Source organism: Colletotrichum tamarilloi, assembly GCF_030869305.1.
Source record: "Colletotrichum tamarilloi strain Tom-12 chromosome Unknown Scaffold_1.1, whole genome shotgun sequence".
Taxonomy (NCBI): Eukaryota; Fungi; Ascomycota; class Sordariomycetes; order Glomerellales; family Glomerellaceae; genus Colletotrichum; species Colletotrichum tamarilloi.
In genome coordinates, this window is record NW_026849384.1 from 1,569,367 (window position 1) to 1,586,604 (window position 17,238).

Genomic DNA, 17,238 nt, shown 5'->3' on the forward strand with positions numbered 1-17,238 from the left:
AACGCCCAGCTTCATGCCAACCAAATCAAGAGCCCATTGTCCCAAATGATTATGCCATCCAAGCCTGTATATCGCCTTGTGGTGTGATAGCAAAAGAAAGCTCGCCCAGCAGCTCAGGCAGAAGGCTCGTTTCTACGACGGGACTCCTCGAGAAGGAAGTTGCCCAAGACGTGAAGAGGATTAGCAGGCCTAGAACACAGCGCGATTAGCCTTCGTACCATAGGTTATGACCATAGTAGGAGCAGTCCTTACTGGTTCTTGCTGATAATCTTCATGCCCTCGAGCAGAGCAGCGGTGACGTGGTTGTTGATGTACATGCGGGCATTGTCGCCATGCTCTACCGCGCGGTTGGGGAAGTTCGTCGCATTGGTGTCGGGATGAACTGAGCCAGCACGAGAGCTAGCCTCACCATTGACATTGCGGTTGGGAGTACCGGTTCGGCCAGGAGCAGGACTGGGGGCGCTCGGGGCGGCCTGCGGGATCGGGACGGGGGACTGTAATATTGAGATTAGCGAAGCCTGAGACGAGCGCATGACATTCTCAAGATCATACTGAAGCAGGTTCGCCAGCATCAGCCATAGGGATGTCGAGGCTAGCAGCATCGGCCATCGTGGTAGCAGGCGCAGGAGCAAACGTAGAATCTGCAGGCGCAGTGGCTTCCTGGGTAACAGGCTCTGCTGGGTTGGACATTGTGAAGGATGGAAGATGCGATAAAGACGATTGGTTGATTTTGTGCTATGGCGCAAACGCCCGATTGGAAATAGAGCAGGTGTCGAAGGCAAGATTCGTTAACTAGTAAGGATAGGTACTTGCGATTTGTTGGTTATCGGAAGTTGTGAAGTTTGCGACGGCAAAGGCAAGGTGCGCAAAGACGAAGTTTTCAAAGCAACAAGACACACCAAGGCGATGAACTATTGGAGTGAATCGATTGGAGAAAGAACGATCGTTCCGGAGCTCCAATAGTATTTTGAGGTCGAGGAAGTTGTCAATTGACTGCGGGGGAAGTTGCGACAGTCGGGAGGGTCTGACGAAGAAGCTGTGGTTGTGGTGGGCCAGAAGAATCAGAGCTCATTTACGCGGGGTCACCTGATCTCGCGTTCAAAGGCGCTTTCCCTCCTACGGCAGCCTGTTTCCTTCGCGTCTCCATTGCACATGACGCCACCAAGGCAAACCCCATTGATGATCTTTACAAACTACGCTGGTTGACCTCATCAAGAGCCGTCTCTCTACGATGTCACTATTGATCAATTCGCACTATGGACGCCTTCGTACAGCGGCTCCCACGCCCGAGATCACAGCCTTCTTCAAGATCTCCAACGAGACCCTCGCCGCTCGGTGAGAGGCCCGCAAAGAAGGCCAAGGTCGAAATTCAGGACAGCGATTGTGACGATGATGACAATATCAAGTCTGAAACCGATGAGGCTGATACCTCAGGCCTGACAGTCAATGATGTATCTGACGCAGACGACGACGTCAAGCACCACACACGGCAGACTGACATCGAGAGCACTTTGCCACCCATCCAGTTGGACAAAGAGGCGATCGAGGAATATGAATTGATGAGGAGCTCTCAAGTCAGCGCCCCTGAAGACGAAACAGCCGTCGCGCCTGAACGAAAGTGGGTAAGGGGCAAGAGCTCCATCTACGTGGATGCGTTCAACCTCGCCTTGGATACTGTCTTGGCAGATGAATCCCATTTGTTTGACGCCAAGGAGTGTAACGTATTCGAGCAATGGAAATCGTTGGGCTACGAAGCCCAGTACCTGTGAGTTTGTCCTAATTCCATCGCATTGCTCTTCTGGACTGATGGCTTGCGTAGATATGTGCGCTTGTTCTTGCGCAAGACTTCCGCTTGGCACCGTCAAGACCGGCTGGGATACTACAGTGATGTTTCGGATCCTGAAGCTGCCATTGCGTCTCTGCAGAAAGTCAGAGATCTTCCCGAGCCTGATGCTCCCGCATGCAGCAATCCTGTCGAAGGCATTGACCTGGAAGAGTTTAGTTTAGACGGCACTTTCACATTTGCCGATGCTTCTGAGGAACACATCACGACCATCGAAGAGGCGTCTTCATTGCTAAGCCTAGACGAACTAAAGGATCTTGCTAAAGAGGCCAAATTCCAGGGACGCAACAAAGCCGACTTGGTGAAAGCGCTGTGCCGAACAGGCTATCAGCAGACCGGGCTCTTTGCTCATGGGCTACAACGGTCTGGCAGCGGCGAGTCCCAGACTGCTCGAGGTCTAATGCGAGATCGCCACGATACTCCACCGCTTCTCAGCAGGCAAGACTCGAACCAGACGCAACACTTTCTAGAAAAGATCAGGATCATCACAGGCCCTTGCATCAGGCTATCGCCACTGACATATAAACTCTTCGAGAGGGTGCACCTGGTCTTCTACCGGTCGACAGAATGGACTGAGAAGTCTCTGACGGCCATTATTCTTGCTAGCATCGCACGCCGGAATTACCCAGAGTACATTGTCTGCCGAAGTACGAACATTTTTGCTTCTCGAAGACATGTTCTCGAGTTCGAGTCAGCAGTTCGTGTCGAAGCCGAGGTCGATCAGATCCTGGAGTTCAATGGCTCGCCGGGTGAGGCAGGTCTTCGCAAGGTTGTGGATGTCTTTGATCGTGTCTACCCTCGGTGGAAAACACTTTTAACAGAAGAGCAAGACAAGGAAAAGCGATTATACGAAGAAGGTGAAGGCGCCTACTTGAGAAGGTTCACCCCTGTTCATTCCTACACGCGCATTGTCCACAAGGCAGCATATGTGTTTGGGAAGTTAAAGGATTACGAACGCGAACACTCTATTCTCACTGAACTTCTCTACCAGCACCTGTTCCATCCTGCTAGGCGAGGCAGTTGGTATCAACGAAAGGCTCTCTTAGAGGAACACTACATGTATGCACTAGATGCCAACGCAGTGTCTCCCGATCCCGATATTCAGAAGAAGCATTGGAAACGAATTGCAGCGACGACTTGCGAGACAGCGCTAGAGGACAATGAGTGCCATCTGATCTACCATTACGATTTGCAGAAGCGTCTGCTCAAGCTCGAGAAACAGCTCCGCATCCCACGACGACTTCAGCACGACTTTGGCCACGTTCGTCTCCAAAAGCCACTAGAGCATACTGTTGAGGGCATCCAGGTGATCAAAGAAGACCGCCAAGGCAGAAATGGCCGACAAGCAAGTACGAAGACGATTTGGGTCGATGAACTAGAGGAAGGTGGCGAATGCAGCGTCGAAGAGATGTGCCTGAGTTGGTACCGAAGCAAGGGCTATAAAGGATACCACGCCGAGGGAGGCATCGTTCGCACACTTTTCGCCTATCTTTTCTACGACATTCTGTTCCTCTACATCTCAAATGTATTTCAGACAGCTTATCAGACTTGCCCCTTGGACCTCCATACGGATTCATTCTATCCGACGCGGCTGTCCGAGATTAATCACCGACTAGTCGAGATAGGCAACGGCGGTGCGGAAACCATCATCCGCAAGGTCGATGCCAGAGAGCGCGAACGACGAACTTGTGTTATCGGCCTCAATTGGGACTACGACGTTGAGGATCTTGTGGAGCTGGTCAGGTGCTTCGATGGTAGCGCACTGGCCACTCTCTGCAAGGTGATGGCACAGGAGTACCGACAGCGGGGCGGAGGTCTGCCCGACTTGATCCTCTGGCGGACGGAGCCGAAAAAGGAATGTATGTTCGCCGAGGTCAAAAGCGCCAATGACCGTCTCAGTGACACTCAGAGACTATGGATCCATGTTCTCACGGGTGCAGGTGTGAAGGTTGTCCTTTGTAACGCCGTGGCCAAGGAAGTCAAAACTGTTGACTGAAGACGCCTTCAGAGTTCTCGAGGATCCCTCCATGTCGAAAGATTTCTTGATTCGCTCTTATGGGTATCCTTCTAGGATATGGCGTGGTGTTACAGGGAGTGGAGATTGCTCTGAAATCTCAGCGCTTCCCGAACCCGGGAGATATGGCAATATCTTCGACCACGCTGGGTGCCAGTCCATGAGCAAAACATGCCAGCTTCGAGGTCAAGATTACTTGAAATTGGAAATGGCTCGCGGTGCCTGGTTCCTATGCGCCGGATCAGCCGAGCTCATCTCAAGGGCGGGGAGCCGAAGTACGACATATGGCGAGGCCAAAAATAGGATTTTGATCTTCAGCGATCCGCAATCACTTTGAACCCATGGAAGCAAAGAACGACGAAAGAAGATTATGAAACGGCCGAGTTGCCACTAAAAGCTGCACCTAAGCTGTTTTCTGATCACCAGTCAAGGAACTACAGCACCTCGAACAACCAATCGCTTATCCATGATTGGTGATTTACAGTCCTGTTTCAATCTGATCATTTGACAAACTGTTGAAAGACTTGGCTCCAGTTTCAGCATTACCAGGGTTTTCAAGTCGTGGCGCCGGGGGGAGGCTAAATCTGGTATCAGAATTCGAGACATCCAGTCAGAGGCGACAACCGGCAGGCAGGGCTCGTTTTGGGTCGGAGATTTTTATGAATCACATGCAGCCAATCACGCAAAATCGTCAAAGGTCAGTACTTTGGTTGACGAGGTTGAACGGAACCCTGCGTTGTACTGGGTCATCGGAGGCCAGACAGGCAATGAAATTTCACATTCTCACCGAGATTGGAAGACGCAGCACCACAGGCACTCTTTCCCAAGGCTTGCAGCAGTCTCGATCTTTGCCCCTCCTCGCGCTACTGATGTCGCATCTTTGGGGGTGGAGGTCGTCACACTCGCGGTTGGTCTGGCGTCTCGTTTACTGCGTGCGTGTGCTAATGTGGTCCAGACATGCGTCCTAAACATGCTGCTAATGTACGGGACGACGACTCCGTACGTAGTGCCATTTCATGTCTCTATGATTTATCGACCTTCTTCACCGCCAGATGACAGAAGTCGATAGCAACCAACCAATATGGGATTCACTGTTCCCAGCAACGGAACATTACCGGCATCTTCCCTCGAGAGAGCGCAAACCCCCATCCCAATTCTTTTCGTCTCTGCTCATTGCTGAACCTCACTGCTGAACCACCCATGCCCATTTTCGAAGCAGAAGGTCAGAAGGTTCCAGCTCTGTGGGAGCAGCTTGACTTGCGACCGAGCTCTTTGCGACGAGTGACTCTGCGTCAAGGGTCAAAAAACCAAAAGTCACAGACGCTTCGTCTGGCCGCGCCCACCATGATCCCCACACCAGCACGCCGGCGCTTAAACCTCGACCAATCCGCTGCCTCCCCGCCGACCGTTGGTGATGGTCCTGACGGGAACCGGGACACCGCGGAACCCCTGTCATTCCCGCCGTCGAACCAATCAAGACCCCGGCCATTCTGAGGACAGGCGCTTAGCAAAGTGAGGTGACTGGGGGTCCTCCACGGCTTCGCTCCGTACGCGACCACCCACCCCCATGCAGTGCCCGGGATGCTGGGTCGTACCATGGCCGGATCTGGCAAGGCGCCTCAGGCCGCTTTTACTGGTCCTTTTCTCGACTTCTTTCTGACTGGACGTTTCGCCTGCTTGGTACTTTTCTTTGGCTTGACGACAAGCCCTTGACTGCGTCTGAGCTGTTGACTCTGTCCCTTGGCGGTCTCCGAAACGCAGTGTTCCTTGGATCTCAACCGCGAACCTGCAAGAGATGCCTTCTGGGACAAAAGCCAACTAAAAGAAAGGAAACAAAATCACACACGCAACATGCACACCTTGGGGAGTGCATGTGCGTATCTGTGTGAGTGTGAGGCAATCATGGACCTCATCAGCCGTGGTCTATTCCCCAAAAGGCGACGAAAAGGTTAAGCGGACCACGGAGGAGGGGAGGGGGCAGTAAGAAACGAATTTGGGAAGACATGGGTGCGCCTTTCTACACTTCAGTCATCACCGCATTGCCCATCACGACTGCAACACCAAGCCACGACTAGCAGCGGGAGGAGGATGATGACGCCCCGGCGCCAGCAACATCAGCAGCGACGGTGGCAGGAGCAGCATCTATAGTGCTGTGATGTGATGCCCGCTCTCCGGCCGGGACTTGACGCATCACCGCCGAACCATCACCCCCCATTCCAACCCCATCTAGCCTACCTTCTGCCGGGTGGTTGCCCCCCTCCCCTCCGGTTCGATTGCACCGCTTTCCAATGTTTTCCCTCATATTGGATCACTGAAGATCGACGGCTATTACATCGATCCGTCATCGCATCCCCCTGCTTGGCGTGGTTTCCCATCTGATGGGGAGGGGTATACAACTCGGCTGTTCAAGAGAGAGCGTACCAAACCCAAAGTGTGACGGGATTGTATGGGTATGATGAGGTGAAGGGCAGGATAAGGCGGACGGGATGGCATCCCCCATCTCCTCAGCGGAAACCGAGGCGGGGGGAAAGAAGGGTACAGCGGCCAGCCAGCTGAAATTGAAGACAAACTACGGTCAGATGGTCAATTATGACGCCCAGTCACACGATTGAGAGCAAATATTCGATGAGTGGATCTCCGAGAACGTGGTCACGGCTCTTTACTTGGAATCACCATACGTGGGTTCGACGCCATGTCCGCGAGGAACTGGAGCAAGATCTTGGAACAAGATATTTTTACCTCTGAAGATCATAAGAAATCTACCCGTTTCCTCGTCAACTCCACCCGGCCGGCCATCGCGACCTCTTCTCCCCCTCCCCGCTAAAGCGCGGGACCATAACAAACCCACGATGCTGGCGGCCGCTGATGCGGCCGCGCTGCACGAGGATGCCCACGGTGCAACGATAAACAAATAAACACAGACACATACACAATGATTCGTCACAATCGCTCTTGCGGTGCGAGAGTTGTCCTCGAGAGACGCAATTTAGTAAGGTTAAGATATACACAGGATGCTGATATTAGGCTACCTGGCTCGCTGTATAGTAGGTATCTTGCCCACCCCAGGGAGATCTCCTTCATCGTCTTCCAAAAATTCCAAGACGCATTCAAACTTTCTCCCCCATTCAGATAATCAAGTCCGCCCACCCAAATAGTTTCTGGTATCGAACATGAGCATCGTAGAGACGCCAAAGAACTCCGTTTGGCCCGGTCCCAATCGAGGACCGGTAGATGATTCGAAACAAAAGACCAACCATTTCCCTTCTCTCTTTCGCAACATATTCCTTGAGATGAACCAATCAGTGATTTCACCCTCATGTTTGCCTCCATATCATGGTATGCGCCAGCTTGTGTGCGCCAAGTTGCTTCCGTTAAGTCATATCGTGGTTAAGTCCCTGCGTGGGAAGAGCCTGCTTCATCACATGTCTTGCTTCTCTTTTTTGTGGCGCTAGGCCTAGGTCGTCAAATGGTACTGCGTTTTTGCTGAAGGTAACGTTGTTGAGGTGATGGTGATGGTGAAGGTAGGTGGAACAAAAAAGAAGATAGATCGCGATATGTAGTGCCGATGTTGTGTTAGGTTAAAGTGGATGCGTTTGCTTTGGTCCAGTTGTTCATTCCACCTTCCTCCTCTTCCCCTTTGGCGCGGGGTTCATCCTCGGCGTGTAAGTTACTGTCCGCGTGACCACCTCGCGGATGTGACGCACGCTAGTTCTCGAGGGCTTCTTTGAATCATTCAACCTCTTGGCCTTGAGTGCTGCGTCCCAATCGAATACTGAGTGAACCGATCTGGCGCTGAAGGGTGACCGTGCGCTCATTGGTGAGTCCAGGTGCGATACTGCTGGAGAGGGCGGGATCTTGAGGCTCGGAAAAGAATTCGCACCGGTGGGAGGTGCTGACATTGGCAGATGTGTGAATGGGCTTGGCGGGATGGCCGGTGCCGTAGCCGGAGCTTTATGCTCGTGTTCACACTTGCAAGAGATATCGGTCTGCTCGCTGGTGGCGGTGGAAGGCAACGAGTCCGGCGTGGACTCGGGAGTAGTCTCGCCAGAGGTTGATGGCTTGAAAGCAGCCGGTGAGTTGAGAGACATGGCCTTGAGGAAATCCGTGTAGGCGGTTGGCGGGCTAATGGGTGTCTTGATGGGAAGGTCCTTGCAAGACATGGGTCTGGCAGAGAGCGGAGTCGAAGCCGAGAACATATTTTCCGAGGGGAAAGTGCTGGTGACGGGCGTGGCCAGCTGGGCTAACTTGGGTCTGTTGACGGGCATGATGGCTTGAGGCGGAAGGAGAGGCGGGAGAAGAGTGAGGTAGTAGCGAATGTGTGCGTGGAGAGATATGTCCAGTCAACTAAATGACTCTGACGTGGTGAGAGAGGAGGAAGTCAGGCTGCCTACGAGCTGCAGAGACAAGTCGCCTGGGGAGAGAAGGGAGAGAGGAGACCGGTAGTTGCGAGGGTGGGTGGACGTTATATTATTTCGAAGAGAATGCGGTGGGCGCTTGTGTATGTGTGCGGTCGTAGTGTAAGTGAGCCGGAAAGATGCAGTGCGAGGTCAAGCTCTGACGGCGGCAAGGAGAATGGAAGGTTTTAGGAAGCTGATGTGCTCCCGGAAGTCTGGTCTGGGGTTGCTGGGGGCTTGAATAGGTGGGCAATAACAAGCCAGTGCTATTCGCCAGGAATGGGTTTCGAGTTTGGGCGGGAAGACAAGCAGGCAGACAAAATGTCAGTCTTTCCAGGTCGGCAGGCTGGACAAGGGAGGGGCAGAGTTGTGAGAGGGGTGAAGAAGGGGGCGTCTGGTGATGAGATGCCGCGGACGAGGGGGAGGGGTGGATGGCCTGAAGAGAAACAAACAACAGAGAGGATGTAGAGCCTGCACCAAAAGGCTGCGGTAGCGCGTGAAGGATTCTGTGAGGTGAAGAGGAGTCGTGATGTGTTGGTGACAGCGGATACAGATGGTCCAACGAGAGGAAAGCAGTGGCGCGCGGCGGGAGCGTCGAGGAGAGCGGTTGACACGAACAAGAGCGAGAGCGTGGTGGTGGGGAGGACGGGACAGTAATCGAGAGGAGCGGACGCGGGAGTCGAGAGAGACTGAGGTTGACCGGGGTCTCTCTAAAGCGGCAGGGAAGCAGTGGGTGGATGAGCTGGGATTGGTCGTGGAGCTTCAACAGACGACGGTCTGATTCGTTGCGCGGGCGCGTGTGGTGTGTGGTGTTCACTGCCTTAGTGCGTGCTGAGCCTGCTGCAGGAGACAGCGAAACAGAGAGACTGGACAGAGACGGGAACGGGGCCTGTCAGGGCAGTGAAAGAGCCAAAGCGGACAAGGGGTCGATGAACTGCTGCCGCAGCAATTAATTTGCCTCTATTGGCGTCCCTTCTTGGGACGAACCGGCTCGTTGCACGCCAAAAGAAAGCGGGCAAATTTTGTTCTGGGTTGTGACCTACACAGCGGTTGGCCTTCGTCCCGTGCTTTGCTGCGGTGCCCGAAGCTGCCGTTGGCTGTGATGGAATAAGGTAGACTGGCTGGTCTTTTTTTTTTTTGTTCCGGTTGTTTGCGTCTAAAGACGACAAGCCAATGGGAGTGGCTTGGTTTGAGGAAGCGGTTGGCGTTCGGCGGATGGCTGGGATCACCGTTTGTCCCGTCGCGCGATCGTGGATGCCTCGTGGCCTCTCGCCCGGTAAATGTGATGAATGTGTGATTATTGGATGAGCCTTGGTCCAAGGTATTAGTCGGGTGTCGGGTAGCAAGTCAGCTAAGGCAGGCTCAGGTAGTGGCGTAGTGCAATGACGATGTTGCTTTGTACGGATGTCTCGTCGATTGGGATTGGTTGGCTATCAAAGGTAACCGGCACCTGTAACTCGTAGTCGTCCAGTAGATAGGTATCTAGTATCGTCCCAAAAGCGGAGGCTACAAAGACTCGCAGCACTGGGTGGAGGTGATGCGCCGTGTAAGTGGAGAGAGGGATGCAAAGCCAGCTCAGGCGGTGGATGGTAGGAGAGGCAACAGGGACAGAGACAGAATGCCGTAGAGAAGCAGAGACAAGCGATCGTAGAGCGCGAGTAACTCGAATGCGAAGCTACCTGAGCTAGCAAGAATCAAGAAGGCAGTGACCCGGCGTGGAGAGGCCTCGATTTCTGGTCTGAAAGGCTGATACAGAGGCGTGATTGGCTCTCGGAGGAGGCTCGCGGTGAGGTGTCGTGCAGTTGCGGGCTGTCCGTCGCTGGGTCCAACGGGGCTGCTTATGGGCGCTAGCAGAGAAGCACTGTAGCCAGTCAAAGAGGTGGAATTGCAGTGGGAAGACAAGAGTCGGCCGGGGCAGCCGTCCGGAGGGTGTTCCGCGGTCGAGCTGGCTATTCTTAGTGCTGTGTGTCTATGACTGGTGATTGGACGCTGGCCGAGGGCGCTTTCTCACCTGTAAATCCCCACGTCGTCCACCAGATCTTGCAGATGAGTCTTCTGCCGGGAAGATGTGTCGAGAACCGGTCCCGATAGTGATGAGTGGCGAGGCGGAGCAAGAATCTCGTTGGATGGTCCGGAAGATTCGAAGCTAACAAAGACGGGACACAAGAAAAGACGTCTCGGTCCGATGACGATGAAGCCGGGGTGGGCAAGAGAGGAATCGAGAGGCAAAGACGACAAACAGACGTCGTCAAGCGTCGTCAGACCTCGTGATGACAGTGGGGCCGAGAGAAGGCGCCGGAGCTGATTGATGCCGCAATGAATACGGACGGGAGTGACAGCTGAACAGGGGAAGCAGGATGCAACCAGTGGATGATGAGTGCACCTGATGATCTGAGATGAGGTGGATGTCAAGGTGAAGATGCCTCGGTCTGTGGTGTGAGGCAAGAGACCTGGACCCGAGAGGAGGACAAGAATTTTGCAATGAGGAAGGAAACAAGGGTGTGAGCCGAGTGTGATTGCCTTGTTGGTTCTGGTGTCGGTGTTGGTTGGTGTTGGAAGGAAGGAAGGAAAGCGCTTGGCTCTCGACTTCTTGGTTTGGGGGCTTTCGAGTGATGAGAAGGGAAAGGGAAGGAAGAGCTGAATGATCACGAGCTTCCTTCTTTTTTTTTTTTTCAGCATCACTGTCGACCGGATTGAGCCACCGTTTTATCCAGCGGGCAGTCCATCCATACGAGTTTCTTGTCTAAGGTACTCGGCCTCACGATCCATCTGTCAAGCGCCTGCCTCCATTCGCGACCTGCTTGACATCGACTTGGTCGCCCAAAGTCAAGACGAAAACAAAAACAAATAATTGAAATTCGTTTTTTGAAGTTCAATTCCTGCTTCACTCCGCGCGCGGCACCGTTCGGCGTCTCGACTCTCGACACTCCCTCGATCGATTTGAGCCTATCTTTCCCTCTCTTCTCAAGCGCTCTCCATCAAAGGACCACCATACGTCCTATTTCCAGCCACATGGCCCAGCAACCAGATCTCGCCAGATCCCAGAGCGCGCGCCATATGAAGCATGCCGGCCATTGGACCTGGCTGCCACCACGCCGTTGGCCGTCAGCGACCCGGAGAATTGCAGACCCATGCACGCAATTTACCCCCAAGCATCAACTGTGAGGAGCGGGTACGTGGCCGGCCATCTCTTCTACCTGTCTCCGATACACTTGGGGGGGCTCTGCTCCGGCCCCAGTCCGTACCCGGCTGTCATACAGCGCGCGCCTCCAGCCAGTACAATTTTGGGCCGCGGCCCGGTCGTCGACCCTCACCACCACCGTCTCCGTGTCAAGACATCATGGACCGGGTCACCTCTCCCAACCTCCCAGACCCCGATTCCGTCTGCCATCCTGCTCGCCGACCATTTTGCCCACTTCATCATCTGCCGACTCTAGACTCCCTGTTTGTGGATGGTCTAGATTCATAATTCTGGTGATAAGCGCCAGTCCGTGGCCTGTTCTATTCGCTGGCTCAAAGGAGATCGAATCCTTCGCGCCTGTTTCCTGCAAGCTCCCCGGCGTCTCATTTGCCAGATCCACGCCAGCTTGCGCGCCGCAAACTTTTGGAGTCAGTTTTTTATCTCGCCGCCCATGCTCACTATGCAGCCACACAATCTCGTCAACTGCTGCCCTGAGGCACATTCAACTCGTGTTGGTCCACGCAAGCGGTGTGTTGTGTTTGTGCGTCTATGGCGTCTTGCGAATCCTTCCGTTGGGCTTCGATGATAGACGCGACGTGGAGGATCCAAACAGGTTGAATCTTGATCTTGAAAGACCAATTGCTCTCTGACTTGTCGCTCCTGTGTGCCCTGGGTCGTCCATCTCAGGGCCCTCGGCCTGAAGGATCGCGCTTAATATGTTATGCAATCGATCGAAAGAGACTGTTCACTTGCCTTGTAAGACTGCGTAGACGCCCCTGAAGACGACGATCAAGCTCTTCTCTTGCCACGCCCTCGGCGTTGCTAGTAATCCGTTCATTTGCCGCGCGATAATTCAGCATCGAAAATTTCAGACAGCAGAGCCAGAGATTGAATCAGGTTTTCTAGTTCCTTCAAAAGCCAATGATTCCTCTGATATCCTCGAAGGCACGTTGATCAAGGTACGTCCTCGCGCACCAGAGTCTACCTTAGTCGCCATCTCCAACGTCGCGACGCTCATCAAACAGATCAGAGCAGCATTCGCGCCTCAGATGCAATAACAAGCGTCACGGGATTGGCTGGCCTTGTTCCTCGATAGGACGTGATGCCATCGTGAGCCGCTGGCCTGTTTTGCTGGCCGGGACTATTCATATCTAAGTGCTATCTGTGTATGGCATTGAACGGACTCATCAGTATCGCGGAGGATTCCCCTTACCTAGCGAGGCAGCCAGGCTCAAGAGAGAGAAAAAAATGAGTTCACCTTGGCAGGCCACATTTCTTGGTGCTCATGCTGGAAATCGAACTCGAACTCGTAGCCTGTCGTCGAGTAGGCTGTGAGCGTGATATTGTTGACCTTGGACCATTCCACCACCCAGCCAGTTTGTTCTCATAGCGACCTCGGTCGCTCCTGAGACACAAGCGGTGCGAGTAAGCGGTGCGAAAGAGACGTGGCTAGGGACTAGCTACACCCCCGAGCTTGCGACCAAGGTGATTGTAATGCTTCTGGCCGAGATCTTGTGGATTCTACTTTGATTGAGCGCGAGTTCATTATTTGCTTGGACTTAGGGGCTCTGTTTGATTCATCTCCGTGATGTGTACGCATATATAAACGTCGACCTATATGTCCAAAAGCAATGAACCGAAGCAGCAAGCCACCGCAATGTCCCCGGAAATTTCAGTCTCACCGTAAGACATGGGAATCGGCCATAATACTTAATTATAAGAATAAATCGCGTGTCAGTTCCGTCACATAAATTTACACTCTTCCCGCCCTTCCTTCTTCAACCGCCTGTTGTTACGTGTCAGAATACGCCCTGAAGTGCATCTAGAGCCAGGCAGTATATAGTCTGCGGAGACTGAATCATGCTTCCTAGGCTAGATAATAATGAAGACCGAAGATTCCCTCAAAGGCTTTGGTCTGCCAAGATCAACAAACTCCGGGCCCATGGTGGTCAACGGAATCTGCTGATTTGGTGCTCTGGTTGAGGAGTGTCTTTCCGTTCCCTACAATGCCTGTTTTATATAAGCGACGAAGTCTGGCACTGGTTATTGGCGAATCACCTCTGCCAGACTGGGAGCAGAATGAACCTACCGCAGGATCCCTTGCATTTTGGAACTGGCCAGGGTGCCTTCTGGCCAGTATCGTACGAAAAATGGCCTCTCTTCGTACGCTACCACCCTAGGGCGTGGACATGAATTGTTCAGCTCGACTGAGCTCAGTCTTTGAAGAACGTCCACAAACACAGGCGAGGAATAATCTCACTCATTCTTGCGGACCTTCTTTAATGAAACTTAGGGGGTGTGGTCTGATCACGGGATGGGCCTTTCTCCTGATTGCTGAATGAATATGAAGAACCCGGAAGTAGCAGGTTCAGGTGTCCACCATCATGCCATTTTCTGGCGTCGCTGTGAACGGAGGGTTGAGATACGTGTCTTTTGCGCGACGCGAGGCCGAGTGCTGACATTCCCGCTTTCGATGCAATAACTTGATGATTGGGAAATGGTAAAATCTTCGTTTAGAACATCCTTAGGCGTTCACATGTGTGGTTCAGCACTAGATTGTGATGGAGCTAAGGTTCGCATGAGGTTGTCGTGAGATGTGAGGCCTCGTCAAACACTATAATATCTTGGTCATTAAGCTGCAAGCTACTTTTGGTATCTCTGTGATGTCTTCGTGATCGTGGAATATCTACTTCATCTTGTGAGATGGCTTTCGAGACTGTTCATCGTGGAGACGCCAAAAACACTTTACATCAAAGCAGGTATAATGGGGGCACATAAGCGGCATTGGTATCGATCTCGTTCATCATCCTCGCCACTATTTTCTTTCTAACCTACTGGAGCCTTTCCATCTTGATCTCGCGGGTCAGTATCTCTTTACATTTCACCATATATTTCCTACAAAACGTCCTCGCCGACGATGCAGAGGTCAAACCCTCCCAACAGCGACTCCTATCCCCACCAATGCGTCTTCGTGAGGTGAGATACTTTCCTGGGTGGAATCCATCAACATTGGCCTGGAAATTACACGCGCACAACATCCCTCCATGCGCCTCCCCGACGCCGATGCTACGTCAGTAGGCGACGGCCCCTTGAATGGCACCCTTGTGATTTCTCGGCTACGCGTTGTCGCGACTGTGGGCAATGTTCAGAGTGCTGTCGTCTAGTCTACAGGCTGTTGTGAAGCTGGCGGCGTGACGGTAGTCCTCGGTCTTCCATTGGGTGGTGTTGACATTGAGTGGCCACTAGAGGCCGTGTCGGAGCTAACATAGGCGGCGGCTAGTATGCAGAAGTCTGGATATATTAGTAATATGGCTCCGAGGAAGCCGTTTTGGGATTGATCAGGTGTATTATATCTTCACTTACAGGATCTAATTATGCGTTGTCGGTGTTATGGATATGAAGGTGCATCGGTTCTCGTCTGGGGGACGCGAGGCGCAGGCTACAATCTGAGCCAGGGAGGTGTGATTAATATGGAAGGAACGAGGCGCACTTATACCGTGCGTGGGTGAGAGTATTGTTCAACATTCTGGCACAACTGACGATTCCATGCGACCTCCAGGCAGGGCGCATGCTTTACATCCAGGTTGAGGTCGCTCCTACCTCAACCAAGCCCAATCGATCCCTATGGTCGAGCGGTATAACGCCCTGGTCCGTTAGTAACAGAACTTGGTATGAAATCTCGAGAAGTCAACGAATGGAGGGTTTCGTAGGGTCTCAGTTCGATTTACGGACTGAGCACCTGAGCTTTTGCTTTTTTGTCCCTTTTAACATGTTCTACTAACTTCAAGTGTCGATAACTTCTTATGTCACTGTGTAGAGTAGCTTATACCGTTCCACGATATTAGTGTATATATTAGCAGGGTATCCTGTAGGCCGAGGCAAAACGTAATGTTTTACATTATGCTGTTTCTGTACCTGAGATTGTAGGAGAAGGAGGAAGTAGGCGGCCATCCACATCTCCGAAGTGGAAGGAGATAGGTGGTATGGGCCGGGCAAGGAAGTACCGCATACCCAGCCCATATCACCTTCCATCTGACTAACATTACCTCCCTATCTTGATTGCTTAATACTCTATTAGAACGTCTCCAAGCTATTACGACAAACATTTCCGTCAACCGTGGAAAAATGCCTTCTGGTTATCAACTTTAGCTAATGAAGTGCTTTCCAGGGCAGAAGGTAGGCCCTCGTACTCAGGGACAAGCTCGACGTCAAGCTGCTGTCTATGATGGAGTGTATCGTTAAGCCATACAAGATCATTCCGTCTTCATCGTAGGAGTTGACGAGCGAGATCTAGAAAGACGTGCTTACATTCACGCCTATTCTATACAAGTGAGTACCCTCTGGTATAACAGCGCTCAGGTATTTCGATTTTGACCCAATAAGAAATCAAGCGGGCGTGTCGTCCTGCATCTTGAACCGATACCGGTCACGAGGAGATGGAACAGCGATCAAGAGCTATGCAACCACGCTGCTGTGATACGTGTCAGATCTTACTGAATCAGCTGAATCATATAGACGTAAATAGCACAAAGAACTCCAGGCTAGATCCGTCATGCATCCCAATGCCCCCCTCTTATCCCTGGTGCCCTGCCGCCTGCCTAGGTACTCGACATGTGTATCCTGCCCAACCGTGGTTCATAATGCTCGTTAGAAATCATAGTTGCCGATCACAAATATCATACCCGTAGCTCAACCGCAATCTTATCATCCTTACCCACGACTTCCTCCTCGCCTCCTTTACGTCTGCGACTCAGCTCGCTCTCGGCAATAGACCGGATCAGCTGTATCGCCAATTCGGTACCTCTGGATACGGACGCCTCGGATGCGTCGGACGGGACGTGGAGGAACGTCACTCTGCGGTGCTTCTGTGCCTTCCACAGATGCGCTAGGCTGGAAAAGTAGATGAAGTCGCAGAGGTAGTGTCCCGCGTCTTCGGATATACGGAGATCGGATCCTTCCTGCGCAAGAGATTAGCACTCGTCTTCCAGTCCCCACCTCACCTCTGGACTGCACCAATTCGTAGTCGTGGACGGAGACTTACCGGGCTATGATCCTTCCACCGCTCCAACACATCAGCCAGATCCAATCCCGTCTCAATCTCAGACGGCATGCCGTACCACACCCAATTCTCGCCCTCCTCCCTTCGCCGATCCTCGTCCTCGAGCTTCTTCCCGTCCACGTCAGGGAAAGCGTAGCCGTCCCGGTGACCGCGGCGCTCAATCGAGTAGAACAGCCGCGGTCCCGCCATGCCGATGTGTACGGTCGCGTCTATGCGCGGATGAACTGCCGGGTCCCATAGCTGGGGTACCAGGCGGCGGACGTTTTGGTAGTTTACGCGAATGGCTTCCGGGTGGACGAGGATGCGGACGGGTGGGAGGGGCCGAGAGGAGGACGAAGTGGAGGGGGAGGTTGAAGAGTGGTGATCTTTTGGGTTCTTGGCGCGGAGGGGCGGGAGGTATGCTGGTAGAGAGTGGGCGATTTCCCAGGAGGGATTTACGGGGTATTGGGCTTTGAAAGGCTGCGATGAAGGGATTGTTAGCTGAGAAGGTACTACTTTCGTGAAATGAGGATGCTTGTTCTCGCGGAGCCATGCGCGTCGTCCGTCGTCGGTTGTGATGCGATGGACAGTAGTTACGGCGTGGCGGGCATGGCGGGGTAGGAAAGGAGGGGCAGTCGGGGAATAGAACGGGAGCCTGGTGGAGATGTAGAAAAACGTACGCCGAAGCCAGTGACGAGCACCGTGAACTCGTCTTGTGAATCAATTTGTGACCCCATCGCGAGATAGACTGAACCTCCGACAAGATGT

General features: G+C 53.0%; 8 protein-coding genes across 8 annotated transcripts; 3 read left to right on the forward strand and 5 right to left on the reverse strand.

Moving 5' to 3' along the window:
- Nucleotides 1–113: 113 nt before the first annotated feature.
- On the reverse strand, nucleotides 114–690 carry CTAM01_00522 (dpy-30 domain-containing protein; the record flags this gene model as incomplete). The annotated part of the gene is made up of 3 exons (XM_060516573.1): nucleotides 114–189; nucleotides 253–494; nucleotides 553–690. 3 exons carry the CDS (start codon nucleotides 688–690, stop codon nucleotides 114–116), a joined length of 456 nt encoding a protein of 151 aa, XP_060389199.1.
- A 566-nt stretch (nucleotides 691–1,256) lies between these two features.
- On the forward strand, nucleotides 1,257–3,839 carry CTAM01_00523 (uncharacterized protein; the record flags this gene model as incomplete). Its single annotated transcript, XM_060516574.1, has 2 exons — nucleotides 1,257–1,765; nucleotides 1,820–3,839. 2 exons carry the CDS (start codon nucleotides 1,257–1,259, stop codon nucleotides 3,837–3,839), a joined length of 2,529 nt encoding a protein of 842 aa, XP_060389200.1.
- Nucleotides 3,840–4,814: 975 nt separating this feature from the next.
- CTAM01_00524 (uncharacterized protein) lies at nucleotides 4,815–5,351 on the forward strand (the record flags this gene model as incomplete). Its single annotated transcript, XM_060516575.1, has 2 exons — nucleotides 4,815–4,856; nucleotides 4,917–5,351. 2 exons carry the CDS (start codon nucleotides 4,815–4,817, stop codon nucleotides 5,349–5,351), a joined length of 477 nt encoding a protein of 158 aa, XP_060389201.1.
- Nucleotides 5,352–7,468: 2,117 nt separating this feature from the next.
- CTAM01_00525 (uncharacterized protein) lies at nucleotides 7,469–8,122 on the reverse strand (the record flags this gene model as incomplete). Its single annotated transcript, XM_060516576.1, has 1 exon — nucleotides 7,469–8,122. One exon carries the CDS (start codon nucleotides 8,120–8,122, stop codon nucleotides 7,469–7,471), a length of 654 nt encoding a protein of 217 aa, XP_060389202.1.
- A 1,704-nt stretch (nucleotides 8,123–9,826) lies between these two features.
- Nucleotides 9,827–10,930, reverse strand: CTAM01_00526 (uncharacterized protein; the record flags this gene model as incomplete). The annotated part of the gene is made up of 2 exons (XM_060516577.1): nucleotides 9,827–10,196; nucleotides 10,263–10,930. The coding sequence occupies 2 exons, from the start codon at nucleotides 10,928–10,930 to the stop codon at nucleotides 9,827–9,829; spliced, it is 1,038 nt and encodes a 345-aa protein (XP_060389203.1).
- A 319-nt stretch (nucleotides 10,931–11,249) lies between these two features.
- CTAM01_00527 (uncharacterized protein) lies at nucleotides 11,250–11,384 on the reverse strand (the record flags this gene model as incomplete). The annotated part of the gene is made up of 1 exon (XM_060516578.1): nucleotides 11,250–11,384. The coding sequence occupies one exon, from the start codon at nucleotides 11,382–11,384 to the stop codon at nucleotides 11,250–11,252; it is 135 nt and encodes a 44-aa protein (XP_060389204.1).
- Nucleotides 11,385–12,226: 842 nt separating this feature from the next.
- On the forward strand, nucleotides 12,227–12,490 carry CTAM01_00528 (uncharacterized protein; the record flags this gene model as incomplete). Its single annotated transcript, XM_060516579.1, has 1 exon — nucleotides 12,227–12,490. A coding segment is annotated over one exon (264 nt), but the record flags the coding sequence as incomplete, so codon positions are not given.
- A 3,618-nt stretch (nucleotides 12,491–16,108) lies between these two features.
- Nucleotides 16,109–17,207, reverse strand: CTAM01_00529 (uncharacterized protein; the record flags this gene model as incomplete). The annotated part of the gene is made up of 3 exons (XM_060516580.1): nucleotides 16,109–16,390; nucleotides 16,474–16,950; nucleotides 17,151–17,207. The coding sequence occupies 3 exons, from the start codon at nucleotides 17,205–17,207 to the stop codon at nucleotides 16,109–16,111; spliced, it is 816 nt and encodes a 271-aa protein (XP_060389206.1).
- Between the last annotated feature and the right edge of the window lie 31 nt (nucleotides 17,208–17,238).